This window comes from Tachypleus tridentatus, chromosome 3 (genome assembly GCF_004210375.1).
Source record: "Tachypleus tridentatus isolate NWPU-2018 chromosome 3, ASM421037v1, whole genome shotgun sequence".
NCBI classification, from domain to species: domain Eukaryota; kingdom Metazoa; phylum Arthropoda; class Merostomata; order Xiphosura; family Limulidae; genus Tachypleus; species Tachypleus tridentatus.
The window spans coordinates 12,799,930-12,827,561 of NC_134827.1; the positions used below are offsets into that span (position 1 = coordinate 12,799,930).

Below are 27,632 nucleotides of genomic sequence, written 5' to 3' on the forward strand. Positions count from 1 at the left end.
TAAAGTGACATAATTATAGCCTTTCTGAAGAAGTTGTTATTCTCACAATGTTTCTCAGGTAAAGAATAAAGGATTATTCAGCACTTTTATCGCCATCTAAAGCCAGGAATACTCATTTAACTGAAATCTATATAATTTCTAACTAAATTGTTTGTTTTGCCAACCTTAAAATGAAGATCCTAATCAATAATAAATCGTATCAATCAAAAACTGTTACTTTATTTTAAATATGGAATCGTATGCACCTGACTACGTAAAACACAAACAGTCACAAGTCCACAGAAAATGTTAAACAAGATTAACACGGGTAATTATAAGACTGTATCAAATATCTGTATTCAGTAATTGGTATCGATGGCGCATCTTTGTAAAATACTTAAAACTTTGTCGTTGACGAGAACTTGAAGTTGAGACTATCTCTTCCTGCTTTATTATTAATCTGAAGAGATTCATTAGTAAAGAAAACGTGGTTCAGAAATGATTAGCATGATACGTTTATTTGCGTGTTTAGTATATCTGTTTCGTAGTTTAGTATTACTGTCGTTATTTTCTGTTCCATATCCGTTTCGGAAGGAACCCATTTCTTTATTGCTTAAAGGTATGCGTCAGTTTCATCGAACACTTGTCTAGCACGCGACTTTTACTGGTTTCTTTAACCTTATTGGCTTTTCAAGTGATGGCGCACGTGTGAGCAATTGGTTGGTGTTGATCTCAAGAGGCGGTGCGTGTACAGCACGAGCCACTAACATCCGGTCTTCGTGCCTATACACCTGGCTGATGCGTTATGGTAAGTTCCCCGGGGACTGTTACCACATTTTACCGTCTGCACCGCGTTTGATCACTTGGGAAATTTTGCTCTGTCTCCCAGTGGTGTGTAGAAATCGATATTTGTGATTTGTTAACTTTGACCTCCACAAGTGACCTATTAGGTCATGGAGAATATCGACTTATCTCACCTCAATAGACAGTTCTTGGAGCAACACCTTCATCAGTTGGAACCGCAGCTGACTTTTTCCACACACTCAACCGGCCAGGAAAGCCTACGACACAAGCGGCGCCGTCGGAAATGCCACGATCAAATGATTCACCAGAGGCTGGCCGCAAACCTTCGCGAGCGTCGTCGTATGCAGTCCATAAATGATGCTTTTGAAGGTCTCCGAGCTCATATTCCAACTCTTCCTTACGAAAAACGTCTCTCTAAAGTAGACACTCTTAGGTTAGCCATTGGCTATATTGGCTTCCTAAGTGAACTGGTCAACTCAGGTCGCCATCCAGCGGACTCTTTACAAAATCAAGACAACGAGCAACCTAAAAAAATAATTATCCAGTGCCATAGAGGTAAGTCAACGTGCATTGATACGCTTTCTTACTGGCATACACTACACTTAATTTGGAATATCACATTTAAACTAAATGAGATATATTCTTCATAATGTATATAAGTCTACGTGTATCATTATTAAGACATCTATCGAACATCTGTAAAGAACGGATACATGTTTTAATACACGTGTACATTTCATGCCTTATATATTATTATTATGGATGCAAGCTGACTGGGTTACATTAGTTAGGTTTATATTTCTATGTTTCCCACATTCACTACACGAACAGTTCATTGTAAATTCAATAAGAATAATATATTTTCTAAGTTTTATTACAATCCTGAATAGAACATGGGAGCAATTTCTCTTTTTCTCTCTTTTGGTTGAAAAGCCACAGTGACTACTACAGAGATAAACTCCAATGATGTATTCAAATTAAAATTGAACAGTGAAAACAACAGTCATATATTTTGAGGCCCGGCATGGCCAGGTGAGTTAAGGCCCTCGACACGTAATCCGAGGGTCGCGGGTTTGAATCTCCATCACGCCAAACATGCTCGCCCTTTCAGCCGTGGGGATGCTATAATATTATGGTCAATCCCACTATTCGTTGGTAAAAGAGTAGCCCAAGAGTTGGCGGTGGGTGATGGTGACTAGCTTCCTTCATTCTAATCTTACACTGCTAAATTAGAGATGGCTAGCGCAGATAGCCCTTATGCAGCTTCCAAAAAAAACCAAACCATACGTTTTGATAGGTGTAGTTGATATGAACGTAGCCAATCTCAGTTTAGTGAGTCTTATGTCTTATCAGTTCCCACGCTGTTAAGGATTTTAAAAATTTTAAAGTGAATACTCAATTATAGCTATCTTTCAGAAACTATAAATAAGTGTTTGTGGAAAGTTAGGTATTTCTTATTCAGTATTACTTCTATAAGAACCGACAACAGCTGCCAAACTGTTAGTTATCACAAATGTGTTGAACTTATCGTTTTATTTACTGTTTATATGATTAATTTATTCAATATTCATATAAGTGCTAATAAAAAACAAACTAAAACTTTGTTTACATTTAAGATCTGTGAACATTTTATCCAATGTTTACTCTCATAAAATATTTGCTCCAGAGTTTCTTATGTGTTTATATCTATATGACTTATTCTCTAAGTATTCTAGCTATAAATTTTACCAATACAAAAATAAGTATTAACAGTAAAGCTAAATGACAGATTGATAGATAACATGTTTATTATTTGAGTTTACAACAAATTTGAAAATCTAAAGTCAAACGAATTTATAAAACCCATAAACATTTTAACATTTCGAAATCACGTTAGCCACTTAACACTCCTACGAAAAGTGGGGCCTAATAGGCCCAAGAGCAACTTGAAAGGTTATTAATATTAGGCTAATAATTTTGTATCTAAATGAAATTGCCATTTAAATCCATTAATGAATGGATTAACGAGATTCCCACTGTCCCTATCTACTATCTATCGAAACCACAGCCAGGGGAACGGGCTTGGAGAAATCAGGACTAGAAACGTCTTTTCGTAGGAGTGTTAACATCTTTATATTGAGGGTAGTGACTTTTTATTTATAGATATTATGAAATGTATTTTTTTATCGAATGCATTTTTTATCATTTTCTGAAAGAAATACAAAAAGCCTCTATATACGAGTTAAAATAGAGGACTGTAATATAGAATTGCTCCAGTGGCACATTGGTATGTCTGCTGAAAATATGGTTTCGATATTTCTGGTGGGCAGAGCATAAAAGACCATTATGCAGCTTTGTTCTTAACTTCAAACAATTATTGAATTATTGTTAGTATTTAATTGTTAGGGTTGTAGACAAAGGGGGAGTTTTGGGGGATAATAAACCCTAAATTTTTTTCAATCCCAAAAAAAGAAAAAGAGAGAAAAAATCAACGTTATATGTTTTGTTTTCTAAACCGTGCTTTGTTTATAATTATATGCATAATTATAATATATTTATTTTGTATTGCACATACGTATTTTTCATGTAGTATATTCCACTATATTACTAATTCGTGTTTTGAATTTTTTGTAATGAGGCTTCCCCATCGCAATTATTAAAAAAAAAATCAGTGCTCGTTTTTACTGGAAAGAAAAACGCCCAGTATGTTAAATATAAACCAAATTTATAAAGGTAAAAGGTATATTTTATTGAAGGGAGTGTATTTTTCTACACATATTCCCTCGAAACCGAAATCCTAGCTTTTGGCCCTGTTTATTTTAATATCCAAAACGCTCAAATAACTTCAATTTCAAAACTAAAAAGTACAAGGGCTATCGACTATTGCAATACATAACATATGAAAGAGTGTTTCTTATTGGAAATAATTTAAAAACCTTTGTAAAGAGAGCTCAAGGAAATTTTCATTTCCGCTTTTAACTTTCAAACTGCATAAGCTACTACTTGTTTTATTTATTTTTAATGTGAGCACAATCATTTTGAAATTCTCCAATGAAATGGTTCTGTATTCTTAAACCGGAAGTACCCGCCTGAGTTACAAGAAATTTGGAAGTCCGTACACCACACGTGACCAAAATATATGGAAAAAGAACTCTTTAAAAGCAAAAAAAATCATTTTTATAAGAATATATTTAATATATATTTTAGATTTAAATCTACAATTAAAAATAAAATACGTCAAAGTATGTCGACATTTAGAAGACATACAGGATATGAGCCAGTAACCTCGCGCTCGTTGATACAGCATGCACTTCCGCTATCACCCTACTTCACATCTTCCTCTTGCGAATGAAGGCTAATAAGTAATTTTACCTTCTCGAGTCCCTTTAGTATTCCGGTATAATTTAAAATTTGCATGCATATTCGTTGCCTATCTGTAATTAGCTTATCTTTTTGTGTGTGTATCTCAATTTTTTGCCTATTTGATTCAAAAATGCGAGTTAGCCTGAAATGTAAAAGTCAAGAGCTTTGGTTCTACTATTATTATTTATATTTTGAACAGAAGTAAAATAACTGTTTCGTAACAGATACAGATTGAACTCATGGTTCTAGGCTTAATGCTTACTCAAAGAATGTATAAATTAAACTTCTGAAAACTTAAAACCTCCCCGTCTCATCAAACATGCTCGCCCTTTCAGCCGTGAGGTCATTATAATGGTACGGAAAATCCCACTATTCGTTGGTAAAAGAGTAGCACAACAGTTGGCGATGGGTGGTGATGATTAGCTGCCTTCCCTCTAGTCTGCTAAATTAGGGATGGTTAGAGCAGATAGCCCTCGTGTAGCTTTGTGCGAAATTAAAAAAAACAAACCAAACTTAAAACCTCGAAATGTTTTGCGGTATTCAGCATTTCATGAGGCTGGTTTGAACCCTTTTAAACGAGAATATGGAAATGATATTTATATCCAAGAAAGAGAAAGCCATGGTAGCATTTGAAAAATTAATAACTTATAATTATTCGATCCAGGTATTATCTGAATTAATCTCAAGATTAGTCATAGCACAAATGCATACATCTAGCTTTGTTAGAACTTATTTGTAGTTTGCTATTTTTTCAAAAAATTATAATAATTTTAAATTACTTGAAGTAATTACAAATAAGGGAAATGAAATGTGGGGTCTTATAGTATATGTTTCTATAAAAATGAAATGTGGGGTCTTATAGTATATGTTTTTATAAAAATGAAATGTGGGATCTTATAGTATATGTTTTTATAAAAATGAAATGTAGGTTCTTATAGTATATGTTTCTATAAAAATGAAATGTAGGGTCTTATAGTATATGTTTCTATAAAAATGAAATGTAGGGTCTTGTAGTATATGTTTCTTTAAAAATGAAATGTGGGGTCTTATAGTATATGTTTATATAAAAAAACTCTGGGAAACCAGCATAAAATATTAGTTGCTGGTTGCTATGGTGCGAAAGAAAAATATACCAGGTGGAAGGATCTATGATATCTATATATATTGTCGCGTACAGTCAGGTTTAATATTTAAACTAGTCAGATCTAACCCTAATGTGACTAATACATAATTAATGAAGCTGAACACACAAACTTATTCGTATTTTGATCTCCAAAGTTTTTAAGCTAACAGTTCCATTGTTCTTCAGGTGATGAAGTCTTCTTTTTAAGTTCATGAACCTAAATGTGTCTTGCTACAAGAGGATATCAGAGTATTCAACGTAGCTAAATAAGCTTTAAATATTCTTGAATCATAACAATACATTCTCATTAGTATCAGAAACTCTACGTGAACCTAATTCAACTAAGCTACAGCGAGTTATTTCCAGAATTATTATTTCTGTTAAAATACATAGGTAAAACTATGATTCTTTGATAGGAAAAATTGATTTTTTTAAAATGTTTATTATTCAGTGATGTAGAAGAAATACAAAATGTTTTTAGAATAATTAAACGCACTGCAGTGAAGGGAACATAACTACAGACATACTCTCATAACGCGATAAAACACGAGATTTTACACCGTGAAGCTGGCGACACATTAAATATATTACAGAATATAACTCATTCTGCTGTAGTTATGAACAAGTAAAAAGTTGATTGTTCACGGTAATTATAGATGGTAACAGAGTTTTGAGTGGGAAAGGTCGACGTATTAAAAACGTAAGATCTACGTGGAAAGTCTGTGAAGACGGCTGTTGGAGTCCATTGTGAACAGTTTTCAATCAGTGTAGATGGTAGCTGGAATCCATCATGAACAGTTCTCAGTGTGTGTATATTTGGGGTGTTTTAAGAAGTTTACTATCAATAATAACAATTTATCAATAAGTAAGAAGTTAGTGAGTATTTCAATTATTGACATTGTACATATATCATCATTCGTGCCAATAAAGAAACTGACAACTTTGTTTTCATTTGTTAAGAAGAAAAGAAGAAATATTTTAAAGCTTTGTGTAAGGAACTTTGGTTTGATTTGAAAGGTTAAAACCTCTGGATAACGATATAGTAATTATCAAACTCTGAAATACGTTATTAAATAGAGAATTAGTAATAATATGTTTATTATTATTTGCAAGTACATCTAATTTACAAATAAGATTAACGGTTTTTAGGCTAAAACAATAGAAACTAAAAATTAGTAATTTGTACAAGTGGCAAATTTTAGAACATTTGTTATTAGCAGTTTCAATATTGCCTAACAATTCTGTTAAGCTAGTGGTTTGCATTATTAAATACAAGTGCTTATATGACAGTATAACTCATACAAAATTACCATTGTTTCACACAGAAAAAATGCTTGGAAGCCATGTGTTTTTATTGCATGGGTACAAAACGGCAAATGGGTCTTCTTTCACACCTTGAAAAAATGCTTGGAAGCCATGTGTTTTTATTACATGGATACAAAGCGGCAAATAGGTCTTCTTTCACACCTTGAAAAAATGCTTGGAAGCCATGTGTTTTTATTACATGGTAAAAACGGCAAATAGGTCTTCTTCACACGGAAAAAGCCTTTGAAGCCATGTGTTTTTATTACATGGATGCAAAACGGCAAATAGGTCTTCTTTCACACCGAAAAAATGCTTGGAAGCCATGTGTTTTTATTACATGGATACAAAACGGCAAATAGGTCTTCTTTCACACTTGAAAAAATGCTTGGAAGCCATGTGTTTTTATTACATGGGTACAAAACGGCAAATAGGTCTTCTTTCACACGGAAAATATGCTTCCAACGAATACAAGTAAATTGTGTTGGAGGTAATTTTATGTCACAAGCTGCAGATTTAGTTATTTGAGTTTGTATTTTCATTCAAAAGTATCGTAGTAATAGAAACAGTGATAGTGTTGCACGTCAATCGCGTTAATATGTATACATATAACCTACACGTACATATTAGTCTCATAACTCATTATCCAGGTCTTTTAACATAACAGAACAGATTTATCCATCACGGTTTGCCCTGTAAAATACTCTTTTACTAAAAACAAAACACGTTGCGTGTGCTTATATATCAACATCGTTTATCAAACATTAAATGTGTCACTATATATCTTAACTGTCCTATTTGTTACTGTTATAGTTTCATTTTCCAAGATTTATTATTGTTGTTATTTTGTAAATCGCATTCACGTTTCGACTGTTACAAATATCAAACTTTAATCATTACTTCCTGTTGCCAGCTCCATCTATTTTGTTAATTGGAAGTAGGATTATTTATGTGACAGACACGCTTCAAGATATGTTTAATATATTCCTTTTGTTACATGTAACATGGCTATAGCCCGGTATTGCCAGGTGGTTAAGACACTTGACTCGTAATCTGAGGGTCGCGGGTTTGAATCCCCGTCACATGAATTGTGCTCGCCCTTTCAGACGTGGAAGCGTTATAATGTGACGGTCAATCCCACTATCCGTTGGTAAAACAGTAGCTCAAGAGTTGTTGGTGGGCGGCGATGAATTAGGGACGGCTAGCGCAGATAGCCTTCGTGTAGCTTTGTATGAAATTCAAAACAAACGTAGCTGCATTTTAAGTGTAGTACCAATGTTCTAGCAATTTATTGTACGATCCAGGTATTCATTTAATTTATTGTTATATATCATTTTTTGTATCTTCATAAACATATATTTTTTTACTGTATTATTGGCACTGTCTTAGTGCACTCTACAATTAAGTAGTTTCATCTCAGGTTTCAGACTCTTTTATAATACCGATGTCGAAGACGTTTATTGAGGTTCTGTCGGCCACAAAACGTTCGTAGGGAGCTTATAAAACGTATAGCGTATACACAGTCATCTGGATATTATATCGTCAGACCAGCCGGTAACAGTTCCGGGCTCCAGGGCAGAATAGTTAATATTCCTTTAGAAGGGGACTGCTGGCTGTTAATATACTCTTTATCTTATTTCTAACAACAGGATACAGTTAATTACCATTTTTTTGCACATCTAACTTTTAAATTAAAAACAAACAAAACACGTCTATTCCATCCTTTTAGGCCTCTTTTAGTTACCGCACCCCAAGGGCAGATGCTTCCTTGACCCCTCTTCCCGGTAGACAAACAACATTAAATCAATAGCAGTAGTTAAAGCTACAGCACTTAGTTTTTATTAGTTAATGATACAGTATTATTTATTTAGACAAACAACATTAAATCAATAACAGTAGTTAAAGCTACAGCAATTAGTTTTTGCATGTTCAGTAAGTTAGTGATACGGTATTATTTATTTAGACAAGCAACATTAAATCTAATTTAGCAATGTAAGACTAGAGGGAAGGCAGCTAGTCATCACCACCCACCGCCACCGAATAGTGGGATTGACCGTAACATATAACGACCCAACGGCTGAAAGGACGAGCATGTTTGGCGAGACGGGGATGCGAATCCGCGACCCTCAGATTACTAGTCGCACGCCTTAACACGCTTGGCCATGCCGGGCCAAAATTGAGGGTAGTGACTTTTTATTTATAGATATTATGAAATGTAATTTTTTATTGAATGCATTTTTTATCATTTTCTGAAAGAAAGACAAAAAGCCTCTATATACGAGTTAAAATAGAGGACTGTAATATAGAATTGCTCCAGTGGCACAGTGGTATGTCTGCTGAATTACACTGCTAAAAATATGGTTTCGATATTTCTGGTGGGCAGAGCATAGAAGACCATTATGCAGCTTTGTTCTTAACTTCAAACAATTATTGAATTATTGTTAATATTTAATTGTTAGGGTTGTAGACAAGGGGAGTGTTTTGGGGAATAATAAACCCCAATTTTTTTAAATCCCAAGAAAAAGAAAAAGAGAGAAAAAATCAACGTTATATGTTTTGTTTTCTAAACTGTGCTTTGTTTATAATATATGCATAATTATAATATATTTATTTTGTATTGCACATACGTATTTTTCATGTGGTATATTCCACTATATTACTAATTCGTGTTTTGAATTTTTTGGAATGAGGCTTCCCCATTGCAATTATTAAAAAAAAATCAGTGCTCGTTTTTACTGGAAAGAAAAACACCGAGTATGTTAAATATAAACCAAATTTGGGTGAAGATGTAAAATTTATTATTTATTTAACGTTATTTTTATTATCGGTATTGGCTAGAATGTTTAAAATATTTCGTTTTAGTTTTTATTATTGTACCTTTTTTTAGAGAGTGTTTTGTATTGTTATCTTATTGTATGGATCTTGGGCTAAACTATTCGAACTTTGTGGGATAACACCGAGTTTCCGGACGAAATTATCGATAACAGCTAAGGTGCTCAGCTGATAAAACAATGTATTCTAATCTCCATAAGTAAGAAAAGTGCATTTAACTAGCCAACCTCTGTGTTAGGTTGATTTGTAGTTTTGGTTCAAGAAGCTAGCTTGCTATGATCCGTAATTTAACGGTTGTAGGAATCTAGTTCTCAGTTATCTCATACAGTAAACGCTTTTAGACAGATAATTCTTTATAACATATTTAAGGCAATAGTAGATCTGTACTTTTGAAACAAGCGTCTCAGTTATTCACCATACAACAATTACACCTTTCTAGGTAAACTTTAGACTCAAAGCATTTTAAACCGAAATACGTTATTTATGTAATAATCAGTACATGTGCATGTCTCGTCATGTTACAGATATCATTGTTTTCGTAATTCTTATTTTGATTTCTTTCACTTTACAAAAGGAATTAGAATAAACTTTTAGCAATGCAAAAATTATAACACTTTGTACTTAGGTGTTACTGAAGTTAAAAACATGAATGTCGCTAAAGTGAAATGAAAAAGTTATTGCGAACATATTTTTAATGCGTAGAAAGAAGCGATTGCTAAAAATGTTTACAGAAAATATAGAATATCTATACAATATACTTATTTCTGTAATACATTTGAATATCAGCTTAAATCCTTGCGGTCGACTATGTAATATGCTGCAGTGAGAAACAGTAGATGGTGTTTCGTGATATAGTGTAATGAAAACTCCACAGCCATTCCAAAAATACTGTTACTAGCAAGCCTTTAACATTTCAATATAGAATCTTGCAACAAGTTGTTAGATACATGATTTCCTTAGGAAAGTGTTTTTCTTAACAATGAAAGATATGTTAAACTATTTTACGGTAACTAAATGTAGAAATAAAAAATATACATACGTTCAAAGTTGTGATGGATACTTACTAACGGTTAAAAAGAGTAACGCGCTGAAAATTAGTTTTTAACACAGAGAAACTAAAGTTCGAAAAAGATTGGAAATCTGTCTTAACATTTAATAGCTACGTAATGCGATACAAAATCAAGTATTATACAGGTTTGTAGTTTGTGTATTAAAGTGACTGGTGTTATTTATACAATGGTAAACAATTTGAATATTGGTATGGTATTGAAATGTCCCCATTTTATCAAATGAAAAAATCCCAATAAATGTCATTTCCCATTTTTACCAATCATGACTGAGTAAATTCTATACAAGTGTAAGTTGTTGTTTTTTGTTTGTTTTTTATCTGACAGGAACTTTGGAACCGGTCATCGCAAGTCATCAAGGTATGATTGCTCGTTTAAACATGTCATGAAATAAATCGTTCCCAGTAGCACTAATGTTTCCTATTGCTGTTCAGTTTGTTCTTGTTTCTGTCTTTCTACGTGTTTGGAATACTTAATATAATGTTTTATGACTTATTTTATATATACCAAGGGATGAGTTTCTATTAACTTGGTTACAAAAGTTTAATCACAATGCTTTAAAGAATCATTTAGATATACAGACATAGAAGGATAATCAGTTGTTCAAAGGTAATAATATTACTCAATTTGTACTAGCAAGCAACCAAAACATTGCATTAGAAAGTTTTTCTTATATACCTATTATGGACGTGTCTATTAAAGTGTGACTTTTATAAGCCCTAAAGATGATAGTTACACACCAAATTTAACTCTTCTTTACACAGAAGATAGCTATAGAACGAACACTATGAGCTAAGAAAAGAAATACTTTCCTTAAAAATAAGTAAGCTGATATACTCTTCTATAACTAAATTTATCTATTTAAGAACTATTGTATAGGATCATAGATTCTCTCCGTGTGACAGTCATTCCTTTTGTAGTCTTGTCATTATCAGTTAGGATCGTTTTAAACTGCCTATAGAGTTTGTGGCTGTTATCCATTATAATATTAATACAGTGATTGTGATAATTTTTACAGATAATTATGAAAACATGGAAAATTCCGTTATTCAAGCAAGATATCCCATCTTTAAATAGGAGTTTAAACAGAACTCTGTAAAGTGGGGTATTACTTTTGGAGGGGAAAACAATGAGTTGGTAAAGTTGTACTGAGGAGGGAGGGTCCGGAGACATTCTAAAACTTGTAATTTTTATTGATATTGGTGTGTTTTTATGGTATTTAAAACTGTTTTTATACCTTTTAAATATGCTTTATTCATATAGTTGTAACTTATGGGAAAGGTGAGATCGCATTCTTCACACCTACTTATCTATGCGTATATTGAGTCATAATTGTCATAGCCTGAATGAATATATACCAGCGTTGGGGCCCTGATGTTTTCAACGCAATATATCTGATTAATCATTTTGTTGAATGGCTCGTCCAGGACTACTTTTGAAACCTAGATTTAGTTTCTCAAAATAAATAGATACATTTAAATCTCTACATTTTCTATTATAATTGTAGACAATATACTTGGGTTTAACTGTGTATTTTTCTAGAGCCAGTTTTAACCATGCCCATCTAGGTGGAATAAATAACAACAACACTAAGCACGAGCACAATAGTGATCGGTGATTGATTTGTTTAATGAACTGCATATTTCAAAAATTAAAAGCTTTGACTTTATTTTAAATTTCTGATCCATTAAAAAATTACTAAACAATTTATTATCAACATCATATTTTCTTCTGTTTAATTATAAATTAATTATAAAGTAACTTACGAACAGGAACTACACCATTCTGTTGAAACTGTTACATTTTTTTTTGTCGGCATTCTTTTCTTGTTCTAAATATTTCTTGGTTCACATACAATAAAAGCTCATGAACATTAATAAAAATTTGAGTCCAAATCTCTTTCGTAATGAGATTAAAGCTTAATGTCATTGAAGCTTAAGTTTCTTATAATGATGAAAATCTAATTACATCCATTGTGGAAGCGTTTCGTTTAATACTTCATTTTGTCGTTTTTCTTCTCTAAAATGAGTAAAATTACTCTCTTCATACATTTTTACAGTAACGTTAGTATTACACTGATGTTATTTGAGTGATACTTGTACTAGATAAAAAAATGAAAGATTACTTTGGTTTAAGGGAACTTGAAAGTACAAAATGTAATAATAGGACGCAAAATGTCATGTACAACCTGTGAAATGTAGATGAACTTATTTACTTCTGTGATACCGGGTTAATATTTTCAGAACGCCTTTCTCAACTGGCTGAAAGAATGCAGGGTCGTAGCTGGAACTTGAAGGACGTAGAAGCTTTGACAATGGGCCTTGGATTCAATGAAATCACTGAAGGTACGAATAGTAATTTAAAAAAGGAAGAGGAAAGACATTCGGAAAGTGGTCTCTTATCAGAGACTAATTTCATAGAATAAACTATACGATACAGTCTATATAAAACATTTTACTCATCTTCACCAGTTTGTAATTCAATAGTTAAAACTACAAGGCCTATCATGTACGCCTTTTATTATGACGGTGTTATGATTTGGTTCATTTCTATTTTAAAGTGGATTGAAAGTACATGTTTCTAGCTACGTCCCTGGAAATAGGTCTAAATAACCTTAAGGCCCGGCATAACCAGGTAGTTAAGGCACTCGATTCGTAATCCGAGGGTCGCAGGTTCGAATCCCCGTCACACCAAACATGCTCGCACTTTCAGTTATGGGGCGTTATAATGTACAATCAATCCCACTATTCGTTGGTAAAAGAGTAACTCAAGAGTTGGCGGTGGGTGGTGATGCCTAGCTACCTTCCCTCTAATCTTACACTGCTAAATTAGGGACGGCTAGCGCAGATAGCCCTCGTGTCGCTTTGCGTGAAATTCAAAACAAACCAAACCTTAGCCTTAACTTCATAACTGTGTGTCCAGTTTTATTTTCGTCGCTCTTTTCTTATAACACAAACATTTATGGAGTACATTTACAGTAATTCTATGGATTCCACATACTCAGAATCTGAATTATATTACCAAGATACGAAGAAAAAGTAATCTTAATCTATTATAGATACACATTTACAAAATAAGTTTGAAAATATGTTCTTGTAATATCATAAATTTACTCACAAGGATCTACGGTTACCCTTTAACTTCCATAATAATAATAATAAATGAAAGATAGTTTACAATGAAAAGACAAGTTTCGTTTTCTAAACTTTAACAATTCACTTTTAAATAAGATTTTAAGATATTAACTAAATACGGTTAAAAACAACAACCTCGTTTTGTTTACACAATAAACATGATTTCTATTTGAGACTGTAGACCATTCTCAAGTAAAAATTATGTTTATTGTGCAAACAAAAATAAGTTATTGTTATTAACTGTATTTGTCTATTTATGAATTTGAACAAGTGCCCAGGAAATTATTTATAAAGTTTTAAATTATTTTCATGTTCATGGGATTTATAAAATTTTAATAAATTGTAAACTAAGAGCTCAAGATTTTTAACTACATAAAGATAAAACAAAAATGATTCTATAATATCTATTAATAAATTCAGTTCATCCTATACTAAGTATATATGATATACACGTTTGTTTGTTTTTGAATTTCGCACAAAGCTACATGAGGGTTCTCTGCGCTAGCAGTCCCTAATTTAGGAATGTAAGACTGGAGGGAAGGCAGCTAGTCATCGCCACCTTAAAATTTATAACATTTTAATAAAGTAAAGCTTAACACTTGAATAAAGTAATATTTAATTGTACCCTAAGCGTGATAATACCAACGAATCACGACAAACATTACTATGTTTTACATTTTATATACACTGCTGGGCAAAATCTTAAGGCCAATGAACATAAAGAAAAAATATGCATTTTGCGTTGTTAGACTCAACCATTTTTTTGAGTAGAGCTTTGAAAGATGAAAATAAGAAAAGGGAAAATAAAAAAATTAGCATTTAATAGGGAAAATGTGAACACTATGAAATTAGCCTAAATACTAGCTGGTCAAAAGTTTAAGGCCATACTGAAACGACGCGTTAATTGGTAAACACGTTACAAAATTAAGTAATTTGTGTTCAAGCATTAGCGTTGTCAACATCTTCCACTGACTTTTCCTGTGTTACATTGGAAAGTTAACAGAGTTTGGACGTGGCAGAAATGTCAAGCTGCAAAAGCAAAGTCTCTCTCAACGTGCCATCGCTGGTGAGATTGGGCATAGAAAAACTGCTGTTGCAAATTCCTTAAAAGACCCTAAGGGATACGGAACGAGAATTTCAAGTGGTCGGCCCAAGAAAATTTTGCCGGCATTGAGCAGGAGGATTCGACGAGTTGTCCGGCAAGACACCAGCCGATCGTCGAACCAGATTTAGGCCCTTACGGATGTAGAATGCAGCTCAAGAACAAAAAGACGGCATCTACGAGAGAAAGGCTTTAAAAACCGTAAACCTCTTTAATGACCACGCCTCCTTCCATACCATAAAACAGCTCGGTTAAACTATGCTGAAAAGCATCAAACATGAGATGTAGAAAAGTGGATGAAGGTTTTGTTCTCTGATGAGAAACAATTTAACCTTGATGGCTTAGATGGCTTCTAACATTACAGACACGATAAGGTTATCTCATCGGAGACATTTTCTACACAACACAGTAGAGGAGGTTTCATCATGATTTGAGGTGCTTTCTCCTTTCATGGAACAATGGAGCTTCAAGTTATACAGGGGCATCAAACAGCAGCTGGCTACATTGGTATGTTGGAGAGAGCATCATTATTGACTGAAGGCCCTCGCTTGTGTGGAAATGACTGGATCATTCAGCAGGACAACGCTGCAATCCACAATGCCCGCAGGACAAAGGACTTTTTCGTGGCGAATAACGTGATTCTTTTGGACCATCCAACGTGTTCGCCCGAACTGAACCTCATTGAAAATGTTTGGGGTGGATGGCGACGGGAGTCTATAGAAATGGACGTCAATTCCAAACAGTGCATGATCTTCGTGATGCCATCTTCACCACTGGGGAATAACATTGCAGCCAGCCTTCTACAAACGCTTATATCGAACATGCCAAAGCGAATGCTTGAAGTTATTCGCAATGACGGCCGTGCAACTCACTACTGAGATCTCTTGTTGGGCATTTTTTACCCTGTTTAGGACTTCGTTTTGGTATGGTCTTAAACTTTTAACCAGCTAGTATTTAATCTAATTTCATTGTATTCACATTTTCCCTATTAAATGCTAAAAAAGTTGTTTTTTTTTACTTTTATTTTCCCTTTTCTTATTTTCATCTTTCGAAGCTCTACTTAAATAATTGGTTGAGTCTAATAACCCAAAATGCATATTTTTTCTTTATGTTCACTGACCTTAAGATTTTGGCCAGCAGTGTATATATTAAAATTTGAATCTAGTAACACCTTATTTTGCTTTAAATGTTATAATATCACTTACATCTAGTGAGCTGTAACTGTACTGTAAATATTATTACGTTACTTAAATATGGCATAATTGTGTATTAAATGTGGTAATAATAGTTGGACCAAAACAAAACATAATTGTTTTGGGCGTTACAATACTAACTCCATCCAGATAGATGTGATTGTGTTTCAAATTTTATAATACTAATTGGAATAAGTAAGATGTAATTTGCGCTTTAGATGTTACAAGATCAGCTGAAGCGAGTAATATATATTTCTCCTAGTGTTACAATACCATTTCAATCAAGATTGAATGTAATAATACAGTTTGAACCAAGAAGACAAACTTGTGTTTTAAATATTATAATATATTTAATGAATCAAGTAAGTTATAATATAATTATGTTTTGAAAGTTATAATTCCAAGTTAACTGACTGAGATTTGAATGCTGTCGTAACCACTCAAATTAAGACTAAACAGGCATAATGTTCTGGTATCGTGAATTTTAGATAGTTTTGAATCAAGAATGGCACAAAAATATTAAAACTACATGCAACATTTCATTTTCAAACAACTCATTTTGTTTATTGGAAAAGTATTTTGCTGTTGAAGTTTTAAGTATATTTTTTAACGTTTCTGAACACGCATATTCCACCTTCAGCAAGCTATACTGAACTAGGTACATTATTAGGTACAAATATTTATAAAGTTTAGACACTTAAAAAAAGTAATTAAGATACAAAAAACACTTGCCCCTCAGGCTCCCACACAGTTCTCACAAATTGGTTACCTTAAATTCGTTCACCTGAAAACTGCTATATTTTTTAGCTTATGTGAAATATAAAAGAGACATATACACTTCTCAATGCTTATACGACCTCTGTAGTTTTGTTTGTTTTGAATTTTGAATTTCGCGCAAAGCTACTCAAGGGCTATCTGCGCTAGTCGTCTCTAATTTAGCAGTGTAAGACTAGAGGGGAGGCAACTAGTCATCACCACTCACCGCCAACTCTTGGGCTACTCTTTTACCAACAAATAGTGGGATTGACCGTCACATTATAACGCCCCCACGGCTGAAAGGGCGAGCATGTTTGGTGCGACCGGGATTCGAACCCGCGACCCTCGGATTATGAGTCGAACGCCTTAACACGCTTAGCCATGCCGGGCCGCCGTCACAAACAAACCTAAAGTTCACAAAGATAACATTCCCTTAAGACCTGTTTTATCCAGCGTTGTGTCTCATACTTATAAACTGGTTAAATTATTCTTCATTCCTATTCTAAATTCACTCACTTCTAACAAGTTTACAGTTAAAGATTCTTTTTCCTTTGTTTTTTGAATTTTGCGCAAAGCTACACGAGGGCTGTCTGCGCTAGCCGTCCCTAATTTAACAGTGTAAGACTAGATGGAAAGCGGCTAATCATCACCACCCATCGCCGACTCTTGGGCTACTCTTTTACCAACGAACAGTGTGATTGACCGTAACATTACAACGCCCCCCACGGCTGAAAGAGCAAACATGTTTGATTTGACGGGAATCGAACCCGGAACCCTCGGATTACTAGTCCAGCGCCCTAATCATCTGGCCATGCCGGGCCTCCTTTTCCGTTGCACAAGAAATTTCCAAAATTAATAGCATTTATTAATATTTACTTGCTAGTTTCGACGTTGAATCTTTATTCACAATCAATGCAAATAATCTTAAAGAACTTTGTTCTTACAAAAATGAAGGGAAAAATGTTTTAATCGTCAACAGCTGGAAGAATCACTTAACCTTTTACCCTCAAGGATAATCATTTTGTGTTAAACGGTCAGTTATAAAAACAAAGAGATGGCGTGGCAAGAGGGTCACCTTTTGGGCCGACTTTCGCTTACATATTCCTTTATCACTATGGGTCTGTTGAACACAGACAGCCTCTGTATAGAAGGTATGATGATGATACGTTTCTACTCTTCACAAACTCTATCATACCAAACAATGTTTTGGATTATTTATATTCAAAACACCCTAACACTAATTTTGCTTGTGAAACTGAAAAACAATCGCCTTTTCTTGATCTCCAAATCAGCATATTAGATAATCAATTTACGACATCCATTTCTCGCAACACAAAAAAAAAGAAACATGTGTAAGGCTTACATACTCGATTCGATCCTCCGCTAGTACAGCGGTAAGTCTACGGATTTACAACGCTAAAATTAGGGGTTCGATTCCCCTCGATGGACTCAGAAGATAGCCCATGTGGCTGTGCTATAAGAAAACACACTCTACTCGATTCGACTATTTTATTCTGACTTCCTTTAAACGTAACTTTATACTGAGTCTTCTCAACAGGATGCGCAACAATCAATCAATCACCTGGTGTCAATATTTAGGTCGTAACCTTTTTGGGGGTCAGGTTCACTTTTGACCTCTTCCCTCCTTCTGTAGAGTTTTTTGTTTTAGTTCCTGTTAATGATGTATTAACACGAGAGCTGGAGTTAGCTTCATTAACAAACTCTTCGTCCAACTCTTTTCATAAGCCATGTCCATGTATAACTCACTGTTAATATTTATGCGTAGTGAACACTTCTCTGATGATAGATCGGTGTGGTAGTTACTGTGTCCTACACACTCACAAACAGTTCTATAATCACTGAACACTTTTCACATTATAATTATAATTTCACATAATTACCCTAATAATACGCTCATAATTTACTAATCTAGTGATATATTGTAATATCCACCAATAGGTGGCTTATTTACTATAATTAACGTAGTTGTTTAATGGGGAGAGGTGGTTATTTACTGTTCCATCATATATGAGATATTTTTGAATTTCTGTTAGAAGATGATATTTATACATATTCTTATAGAAATACTTCACTGTCATATGTTGGAGTCTGTCAGGTATGTAAGGCATGTTTAAATATTTATGTAGAAATTTGGTTATGTACTTCTTGGTACCCTGAATGCAGCAGTTAATACTTTGTTTTGAATATTATAAATTTTATTCATAGTTTTTGTGATGTATTGTACCAGACTGGACATGTATATTCCAGTAATGGCCTGATGTATGTTATGTAGATTTTGAGAATGTTTTTAGGTCATGTGTCTTTGTTTCTACCTGAAAGACTCTTGACATAATTAACATGTTTCCATGCTCTGATTGCTACATTAATTACATGCTTTTCAAGTTTTGTTTAGAATCATATGTTATCCCCAGGAATTTTTTTGACGTGGATTTCTAGAGACTAGTTACTTGGAAGTATAGTATTGGAGGATTTTTTTGACCTTTTGGATAATTTTGTAAATAACAGTTGTTGTGTTTTTATACGTTAATTTTTGACAATATTTCTATATTATGTTCACTTGTGTCTGTCAGTTATTTGCTGCTATTGTCAGTACTGGTGAATTTTTCTAGACTGCCAAATCATCTGAGAATTGTGATGCGAACCCTTCATTTGGGTCATGGGAATGTTACTAACATACACGGTGAAAAGTATTGGGTCAACTACCCATCCCTATGAGAAACTTCTGCTTCGTGAGTAAATAATTCCGAGTAGGTTCCCTTCACATTAATCCTACATTTTCTATCTTCCAGAAAGTTGTACAAACAGTGAATAATTCCACGCGGCAGCTCCAATTCATTAATGCGGAAAATAGGACCGTTATGCTAAACAGTAACTAATGTTTTTTTATATCGAGAAAACAGACATTCTTTTTTATTTAAACAATCAATTACCGTTTCTGTTAATCTTACTAGATGATCTATTGTTTGTCTAGATTTTTAGGAATTCGATTGTATTTCTGGTAATTTTTCGTTATTTCTAAATATGTCATTGATCTATTGTTTATTATACCGTCGAGAATTTTTCCAACACATGTCAGGCTGGTCTGACGGTAATTACTTAGTTTATTCACTGGTTTTACCTCTTTGCGGAACATCAGAATATTAGCTTTATTCCAAGAGGCCAGGACGTATCTTGTTTAAGTGTAAATTAAATAATGCTGTCAGGTGGATGAACAATAGCTGAGTGCCGTTTATGAGGGCTCCGGCATGGCCAGGTGGTTAAGGCACTCAACTCGTAATCTGAGGGCCGCGGGTTCAAAAAGACCTTAAAAATCTCAACTGCATATGATTTACTAAAATAAATAATGACCAAGGACCTTATTTCACCTTCAAAGATATAAAAAAAACAGTTTTAACATAAAGCATTAACCAAATATTAGTTTTAACATAAAACATTAACCAAATATTAGTTTTAACATAAAGCATTAACAAAATATTAGTTTTAACGCTAGTAATAACCAGGGACCATTTTTACGAAATGATTTCAAGAAAGTTGTTTCTACGACATCAATTAGGAAATATTTTTTCTTAAGTGTGTTTCTAAAAGCCTTTATAACATTCTTAAGTTCTTTCCTAAATGTACAATAAGTAAATAGGTGCCTAAAAAGAAGTCTTAAAATAGAGTTATACGTGGCCACAGCCTTCGATTGTCGATAATGATAATTTTAATGTGAATTATACTGATAAGTCAAACTTTATTTTGAGTGAAATAATATTATAAGTGAAATTAAACAGGAAGAAACGTTGTTAGACAAGACTGAAAAATCTCGCGACTTGGAAAAAAGTATGCTATGACATCTGACATTTTATGTTATTACCTTTTCGTAGTTAGCCGAAAAAGTCTTATTAAATAAATAAAAGAAAAATTTATTACATTAAGGAAAATTAAAGAACGTGAGATTGATCAAACACTTAACATAACTCACCAACTGATTTGTGTTATAAAATACACGTGAACCCAATACAGAGTTCTTTTGATTTCATAAATATAACACATCTTTCTATCATGTATTTAAAAGTTTTATTTTGCTCAAAGATATACGAGAACTATCTGAGCTAACCGTCCCTAATGTAGCAGTGTAAGAGAACTAGTCATCACCACCCACCGCCAACTCTTGAGCTGCTCTTTTACCAACGAATAGTGGGACTGACCGTAACTTATAACGTCCTCATGGCTAAAAAGATGAACATGTCTGGTGTAACGGGGATTCAAACCCGCAACCCTCAGGTTAAAAATCAATTGCCCTGACCATCAGGAAATGCAAAGCCATTTATTTAAAAAAAAATCCATATGTTTCCAATACATTATGTCTTTAAGATGTTCTTTGCCAAGATATTCCTAAGATGGATATAATAAAAAGCTTTGGAAATAGCTTATAAAATTCTTAACTTTTCCCTTTGACTTATGAAAGATCTTAATAGGATTCGTGAGAATGGATGAGATGACTAATCGCTGACTATTACACTGTGTAACACAAATTTTGTTTCTGGAAAGTATGTGTTATTTCTTAATTGCTTATGTTGTAAAAGTCCAGAAAATGGTCATTATTCTCTTCAAACTTTTCTTTTGTAACCTGAATAATGAAATTTAGTAATTAACCTATTTTCTATGTAAAAACGGGCGAATTTACACATTTTTCATTTATATAAGGTCTGCATAAAACAACATATGAATCAAGATTTACATGAATTTATAGTAAAGTTATACAAAAATGAACAAAAATATTTAGGAATGAGTAGTTTCTCGAGATTTGCGATTGTAATGTAAATCACTTTCACGTATCAGTCCCCAAATATCATCTCCAATCACGTTTTCGTTATACGCTCCTTGGTAGTGGCGTTCAAAGTCCAGTATATCTTGGTGGAGGCGCTCGCCCTGCTCTTCTGAGTATGCTCCCATGTTCTCCTTAAATTTATCAAGATGAGCGTCAAGGATATGGACTTTCAAGAACATCCTGTAGCCCATTTTGTCTGGTTCTTCACCAGAGCCTCAACCAGTTCCACATAATTTTCGGCCTTGTGATCGCCCAGAAAGGCCTGAACCACTGCAATAAAACTGCCCCAAGCTTTTTTTCTTTTCTACTGAGCTTCTTGGGGAGTTCTATGCACTCTAGAACCTTTATTTGTGGTCCAACGAAGACACCAGCTATGACCTTTACCTCGGACAGCTTAGGAAAGAAGTCTCGAAGTTACTTGAAGGCTGCTGACTCCTTATCAAGAGCTGTGACAAATTGTTTCATAAGACCCAATTTTATGTGCAATGGTGGGAACAACACCTTCTGGAGGTCCATTAGTGGCTCACACTCGGTCCGTTGTGGCCAGTGCTTCCCGTTGTAGTGCGCTGCGGTGTCCCTTCTGTCCCAAAGGCAAAGATAACAGGGAAACTTGGTATAGCCTCCTTTGAGACCAATCAGGAATACCACCATTTAGAAGTCTCCGATGACCTCCCAGCTATAGTCATCATACTTCAAGGTAAGGGCTTGACGCTGTTTTATTCCTCTTTGGGGTGCATCGAATGAACCAGGAGAAGAGACGGATACTTATTCCCGTTATGGAGCAGCACAGCTTAGAGTCGTCTGGATGAGCTATCAATGAAGAGATGCCACTCGTTCGGGTTACAGGCAATTCCAATTCCCTCGCACAGACCGAATACATTGTGGCAGAAGCAGAGTCCATCTTGACGAGTGAAGAAGCTTGAAAAATGTCGATGACGCTTCCCCTGACTTACGACTTGCACACTTTCATCTAACAAATCCCTCTACTTGAGCCTAGATGTCAAAAGCTCGGCAGTTGAATTTGTTAGACCAAGATCTCTGATCAAGTCATTGAAGTCTATTTGGTTGGGGCAGTGTGGGTTTCTCTCACCAGCTGCACCTCTAAAATTGTAATCTGGATCTTCAACATCTACCTCCTCTTCTGATTTGCTACTCTCTTCTGAGGATGACTGCTCTCTCTCTGGGGGAGTGGGTACAGGGAGCTCATGGCAGTGTGGCACTGGGACGATGGATGATGGAAGATCTGGATACATGATAGCAGATGCATTCTTGCCAGTCCGAAATTTGGAAGGGTCCACCATGCAGAAGTAGCAATTGCTTGAGTGGTCAGTGAGTTCACGCCAAATTCTTGGAATAGCGAACTTCATGACTCTCTTTTCCCCTGTGTACCATCTTGCAAAAGAGCAAAGTAAAATTGTTATTACGAAGAATAAATTTATTTCATTCACAATTAATGTGTAAGAGGTTCGTGTAAAATATTTATATGTGATATTTTTCTATACTATTGGAAACTTAAAAAAATTAAAATATAAAATTTTACTATTCAAGCAAGCAAAATTTGTCCGTCTTACCTTCTAGAGTTTTCTTGCAGTGCTCACAGGTAAAATGAGGTGCCCAGGGTTTGTCTTGATCTTCAACAGGCATGCCGAAATATGCCTTGTAGGCTTCATACATTTTAGCAGATGTTGTCACAGAGTACTTTTTCGCTCTTGTCTTGATAAATTGGCCACATACGTAGCAGAATGTGCCTAAAGAATGCTTCCAGCTTCTTGATGCCGTATCTGATAAAATCAGATAGGTCTATGTGTTCACTTAGGCAGCTAGAACGAAACTGAAGTGATGAGTGGTGAGCCCCTGTATATATATATATATATATACATTACTATGGAAAGTTTTAGAAAATTCTAAAAGGTTCTTCAAAATTCTCGTAAATTCTTCAACATTGTAGAAAATTCTTTTAAGTTCTTGAAAATTTTTGTAAGTTCGAGAAAATTTTCTATCAGCTACTCAGCACTGAATCTACCTGGAATGTTCTGGAAAATGGGTAATTTTGAAAATTTCATTACCCAGGTCACCAAAGCAATGTTCGAAGAGAAAAATAGGTCTTTTCCATTTACTTAAAGCATAAGCAATTGGGAAATAACAATTCCTGCCCAGAAACAAGAAAAAGTAAAATTTTGTTACAAAGTGTTATTATTAATATAATTCAAATGCTCTCCAGATTGTGTAAGTAATAGTTAGCTATCAGTTACTTATAATCTAAATGATAATCAGGTTGTGTAACATTAACCATCTATTCCAATTATAGCTTCATTACTAACCACACTGAGTAAACCTTCAACAAACGCCCTGGTTGCAACCCCAACATTAATCAAGTTATTCAATATCCTAGTTGTAATTTCAGCGGTAATCGAGTAATTTTATACCGTACTTCTAATCTAAGAAGTAATTTATTTATTGTATATCCTAGCTGTAATTCTAGCAATAATCAAGTTATTTTATATCCTACATGTAATCAAGTTATTTAGTATATTAGTTGTAAACCTAGCAATAATCAAGTTACATTGTATCCTAGTTGACATCCCAACACTAACCAAGTTTTTTAGTATCCTATAGTTGTAATCGCAGTGTTAATCAAGTTAAACAAGAAGTAAATACTTATCCTACTTTCAATCACAGTGTTAACTAAATAACGTAAACTCTTGTCATCTAATAGTTGTAATTCCAATGTTAACCAGATCACGTAAGTATTTATTAGTTATGTTAGAATTCCCAACTCTAAACTCTATTAATAAAATATTTATCACGTGCCCTACTTGAAAGCAGTACATCTAGTAAATTATCTAGATATAAATTACGAATCCTAGTTAAAGTTTCAAAGATAATTAAATAACATAGAAGTTAACCACCCAATATCAATGACAACTGATCCACTTAAGCATGAACCAGTATTCGTAATTATAATCTCGATAGCATAAACAGATTATCTGAACGTTAACCATATATCCTTGTTATGATTCCAACGATTATCATAGTATAAAAAGCGTTAACAACATGTCCTTATTTTAAATGACCAAAATTGGGGCAAAACATAAATCAGCATCGTTTTCTAATTTTACCACAAGTGTTTGTTTGGCAGAAGAAACTGAAAACTGCTGAAATACAGAGACAAATGTTTACCGTAAAGAAAACAAAATAACGAAACGTAGTGCATAACGAGGTTTAAATTTTGTAAAGCATTCGTTGTGAAACAAGCGTTTTCACTTAGCTATCAAAGAAAGTTAACTTATTCTGTATTTGTCTTATAAGAAACAATAGCAATTTATGTTTAGTAGTGATTCGCATTATGGCAAAATGTGCAACTTATAAATAAAGATAGATTCTTTGAGATTTATTTTGTGATTTATCATAATGGAAAATTTAATAATATACCAAGTTCTACTATAAGTGCTACACTAATATGTGACTGCGTTTTTCATTTTGGAACATTTTAAAATAAAATATCGTGTAATATACCATGTTTACAAGATTTCGCTCAAGTATTGCTTTTAATGATATATCCATTTTTTAGTTGTTATAGTGAACAATATTTATCTGATACATCGACCTCTCCCCCAAAAAATATCATTTACAGGGGCGAATTAAGCTTTCTCTAATTCCTAAACTAAGGTAAAACAAGGACCCTTATATTCAAGTCTGTATGTTATATAGAATTATACATATATTACTTGCATGTTGTACATTTCAAATTAAGCGAAACAAAAACAACACAGTACAGTAACAGTACAAAATATTTATTTACATACAATGTACATATTTTTTAAAAGTTCAGCTTTATATTTTAACAAAATATAATAGCTAGACGCCATTCAATGGTGAATTATTTTCAGAAATTAAGAAAATAAACTTTCCAAAACATTCAGTTATGTTACACGTTTGATCTGTGCATTTATATGTAGTAACCTGAAACTGGTCTATTCATGAACTTAAAGAAGTCAAATTTAAAATTAGGTTAGATTTTAGTGGACCAGTGTTTTATTCAGTATAATTTCAATTTTGTAAACTGTTGGACAGCATCCAAACTGTAAGTAATTTGTAATTTAATGTCGTTAATATATATTCCTAGTTTTCATCAAAAATATATAGTTAATTTCTTGCTTGCAGGAAGGTTGAATGGTTATCTTCCATTGGCTGGTCACTCGCTCTCGTGGGCCAATGAGAAGCAGACTTCTAAGAATGGGAATGTTATGATAGCTAAAGTATGGACGCCAGAAGACCCCCGGAAAAATCGCTCCAGCGATGAGGATTCCGAACCTCTCATAGACTCATAGAGTAATGATAAAGACTGTATGTCCAGCGGACAATACATGTATATTTTCTGATACTCTCAGTTCATTTACTAACAGCTAGGATAATGCAGTCCATTTGAAACTACTTGGTCAGCTTATGTTCTTTCGTTATCTACTATCAAACACAGAAGAAATAGACATAATTACGAAATCGTTTGTGCCTACGAAAGTAATTACTTATCCGGTTGAGTGGAATGTGAATAGAAAATATTCTGAAATAAAACTTTACGAAGAGTGCAACAGACAAAACTAATAGATAACATTCACTTCTATATATCGAATTAACGACCTTATTTTAAACAAAACTTGTGTAACAAATCAACAGTTATTTACCTCGAACGTCAGAAAGCTGTAAGTTTCCCAGTTAGTTTACACAGAGGCGTAGCAAGGGTTTTCAGCGCCCGGGGAAAAAGTCAGTTTTCGCAACCCCTCGTTACACAATTTTCCTAATTATGTAACATCAATTTGGCGCCCCCCAACCCCGATGCTGCGCTCGGGAAAAAGGTCCCCCTTACCCCCCGTAGCTACGCCTCTGGGTTTACAGCATATTTACGTGATTACTTCCAGTAAAATAATGACTGAAAGCTTATGTTTTGAAAAACACAATTTGATAAAAAGTGTTATAGTTTTTGTGTAGCTTTTCTCGAATATCAGAAGCAAACCGTTATAGTTTTGATCTGTATAACTATTGTCTGGTACATACAGCTAAAGTATATATTTCCTTCCACTTACAAAATTATTAGCTATTTTAAAGCATATTTTTAAAACTGTGAAATGAATGTTAGTGAAAAAGTTTTATGATCTATTTAGAGCTGTTGTTTGAAAAGAACTGTCTTGAATATTAGTCACTTTAGAAAACGCTCGCTAAAAATGGGAAGTACAATATTTAGATTATTTTATTTATTTTAATATTAAACTTTAAATAACTCATCTTCAGATTAGCTCCTATTTTATAAATACTGGTTGCCAAATCACCAGATTTATTCTTATTTATTATTTCATTAAATTATTATTTTAGTTTAGAGTGTACAAATTAGCGGAGTAAAAATTGTCCAAAGCTGTGAATACAGGAATGAATCAAATCTACTTAATACGATTCATATTAAACTCGAGCTACTGTAAGTGAAATAATATAAAATTTCCTTAGCAAACCGATTGTTGCCACCAGTTTTATAAACAGTACCAATATAGCTATGTAAATAAAGGTGATTTTAACTTTAACTGTAAGACAGCTCTAGCCGCTACAGGGTAATTTGTAACACAGGGTAAGTTGCATACTATTAACCATTCCTCATTAATAAAGTTCATTAATTGTACTCTGGTCTAGTTATAATCTCAAATTTATGAAATATGCCAAATTCACATCTAGTATATTCTAGTGTTTTCAATGTGGCTTCACTAAACACTTTAAAGAAATCAGGTGAGCGTGTGTTATGTTCAAAATAGTTGTCCTGAGAACAGAATTAGTGTTATAGAGTTTATCATTGGATGAGTTGAAATGCTTTCTTCAATATAAATTTTCGTTATTGGTTTTTAATTCTTTACAATTAATATTAATATACTTTATGAGTTTTAAACCTCTCGATCTTAATTTATGTTTATTTTCTTAATTTTTCCAACTATGACAACTAAATATCCGTTCATAATGGTGATATATATATATATAGAATCGTGTTCTCTTCCTTCTCGGACTTTCAATTGTCTAGTCAGAATCACGAAGCGAAAGAAAAAATATGTTAATATATTTGTAAACAGATGTATGATTTGTGTATACAATAAAATCGTATTAAATAAAGACAATTTACTGAAAACAAA

The 27,632-nt window shown here is 33.7% G+C and overlaps 1 protein-coding gene across 3 annotated transcripts; it reads left to right on the top strand.

Annotated features, from left to right (window-relative positions):
* The first annotated feature begins 768 nt into the window (after positions 1-768).
* On the top strand, positions 769-27,632 carry LOC143246373 (pancreas transcription factor 1 subunit alpha-like). 3 transcript variants are annotated; one of them, XM_076492955.1, is made up of 4 exons: positions 781-1,338; positions 10,777-10,809; positions 12,693-12,794; positions 25,633-27,632. In XM_076492955.1, exons 1-4 carry the CDS (start codon positions 933-935, stop codon positions 25,797-25,799), a joined length of 708 nt encoding a protein of 235 aa, XP_076349070.1. In that variant the 5' UTR covers positions 781-932; the 3' UTR covers positions 25,800-27,632. The 3 variants fall into 3 exon arrangements, with proteins under 3 accessions (XP_076349072.1, XP_076349071.1, XP_076349070.1); XM_076492956.1 differs by lacking the exon at positions 10,777-10,809 and having other exon boundaries at positions 775-1,338; XM_076492957.1 differs by lacking the exons at positions 10,777-10,809; positions 12,693-12,794 and having other exon boundaries at positions 769-1,338.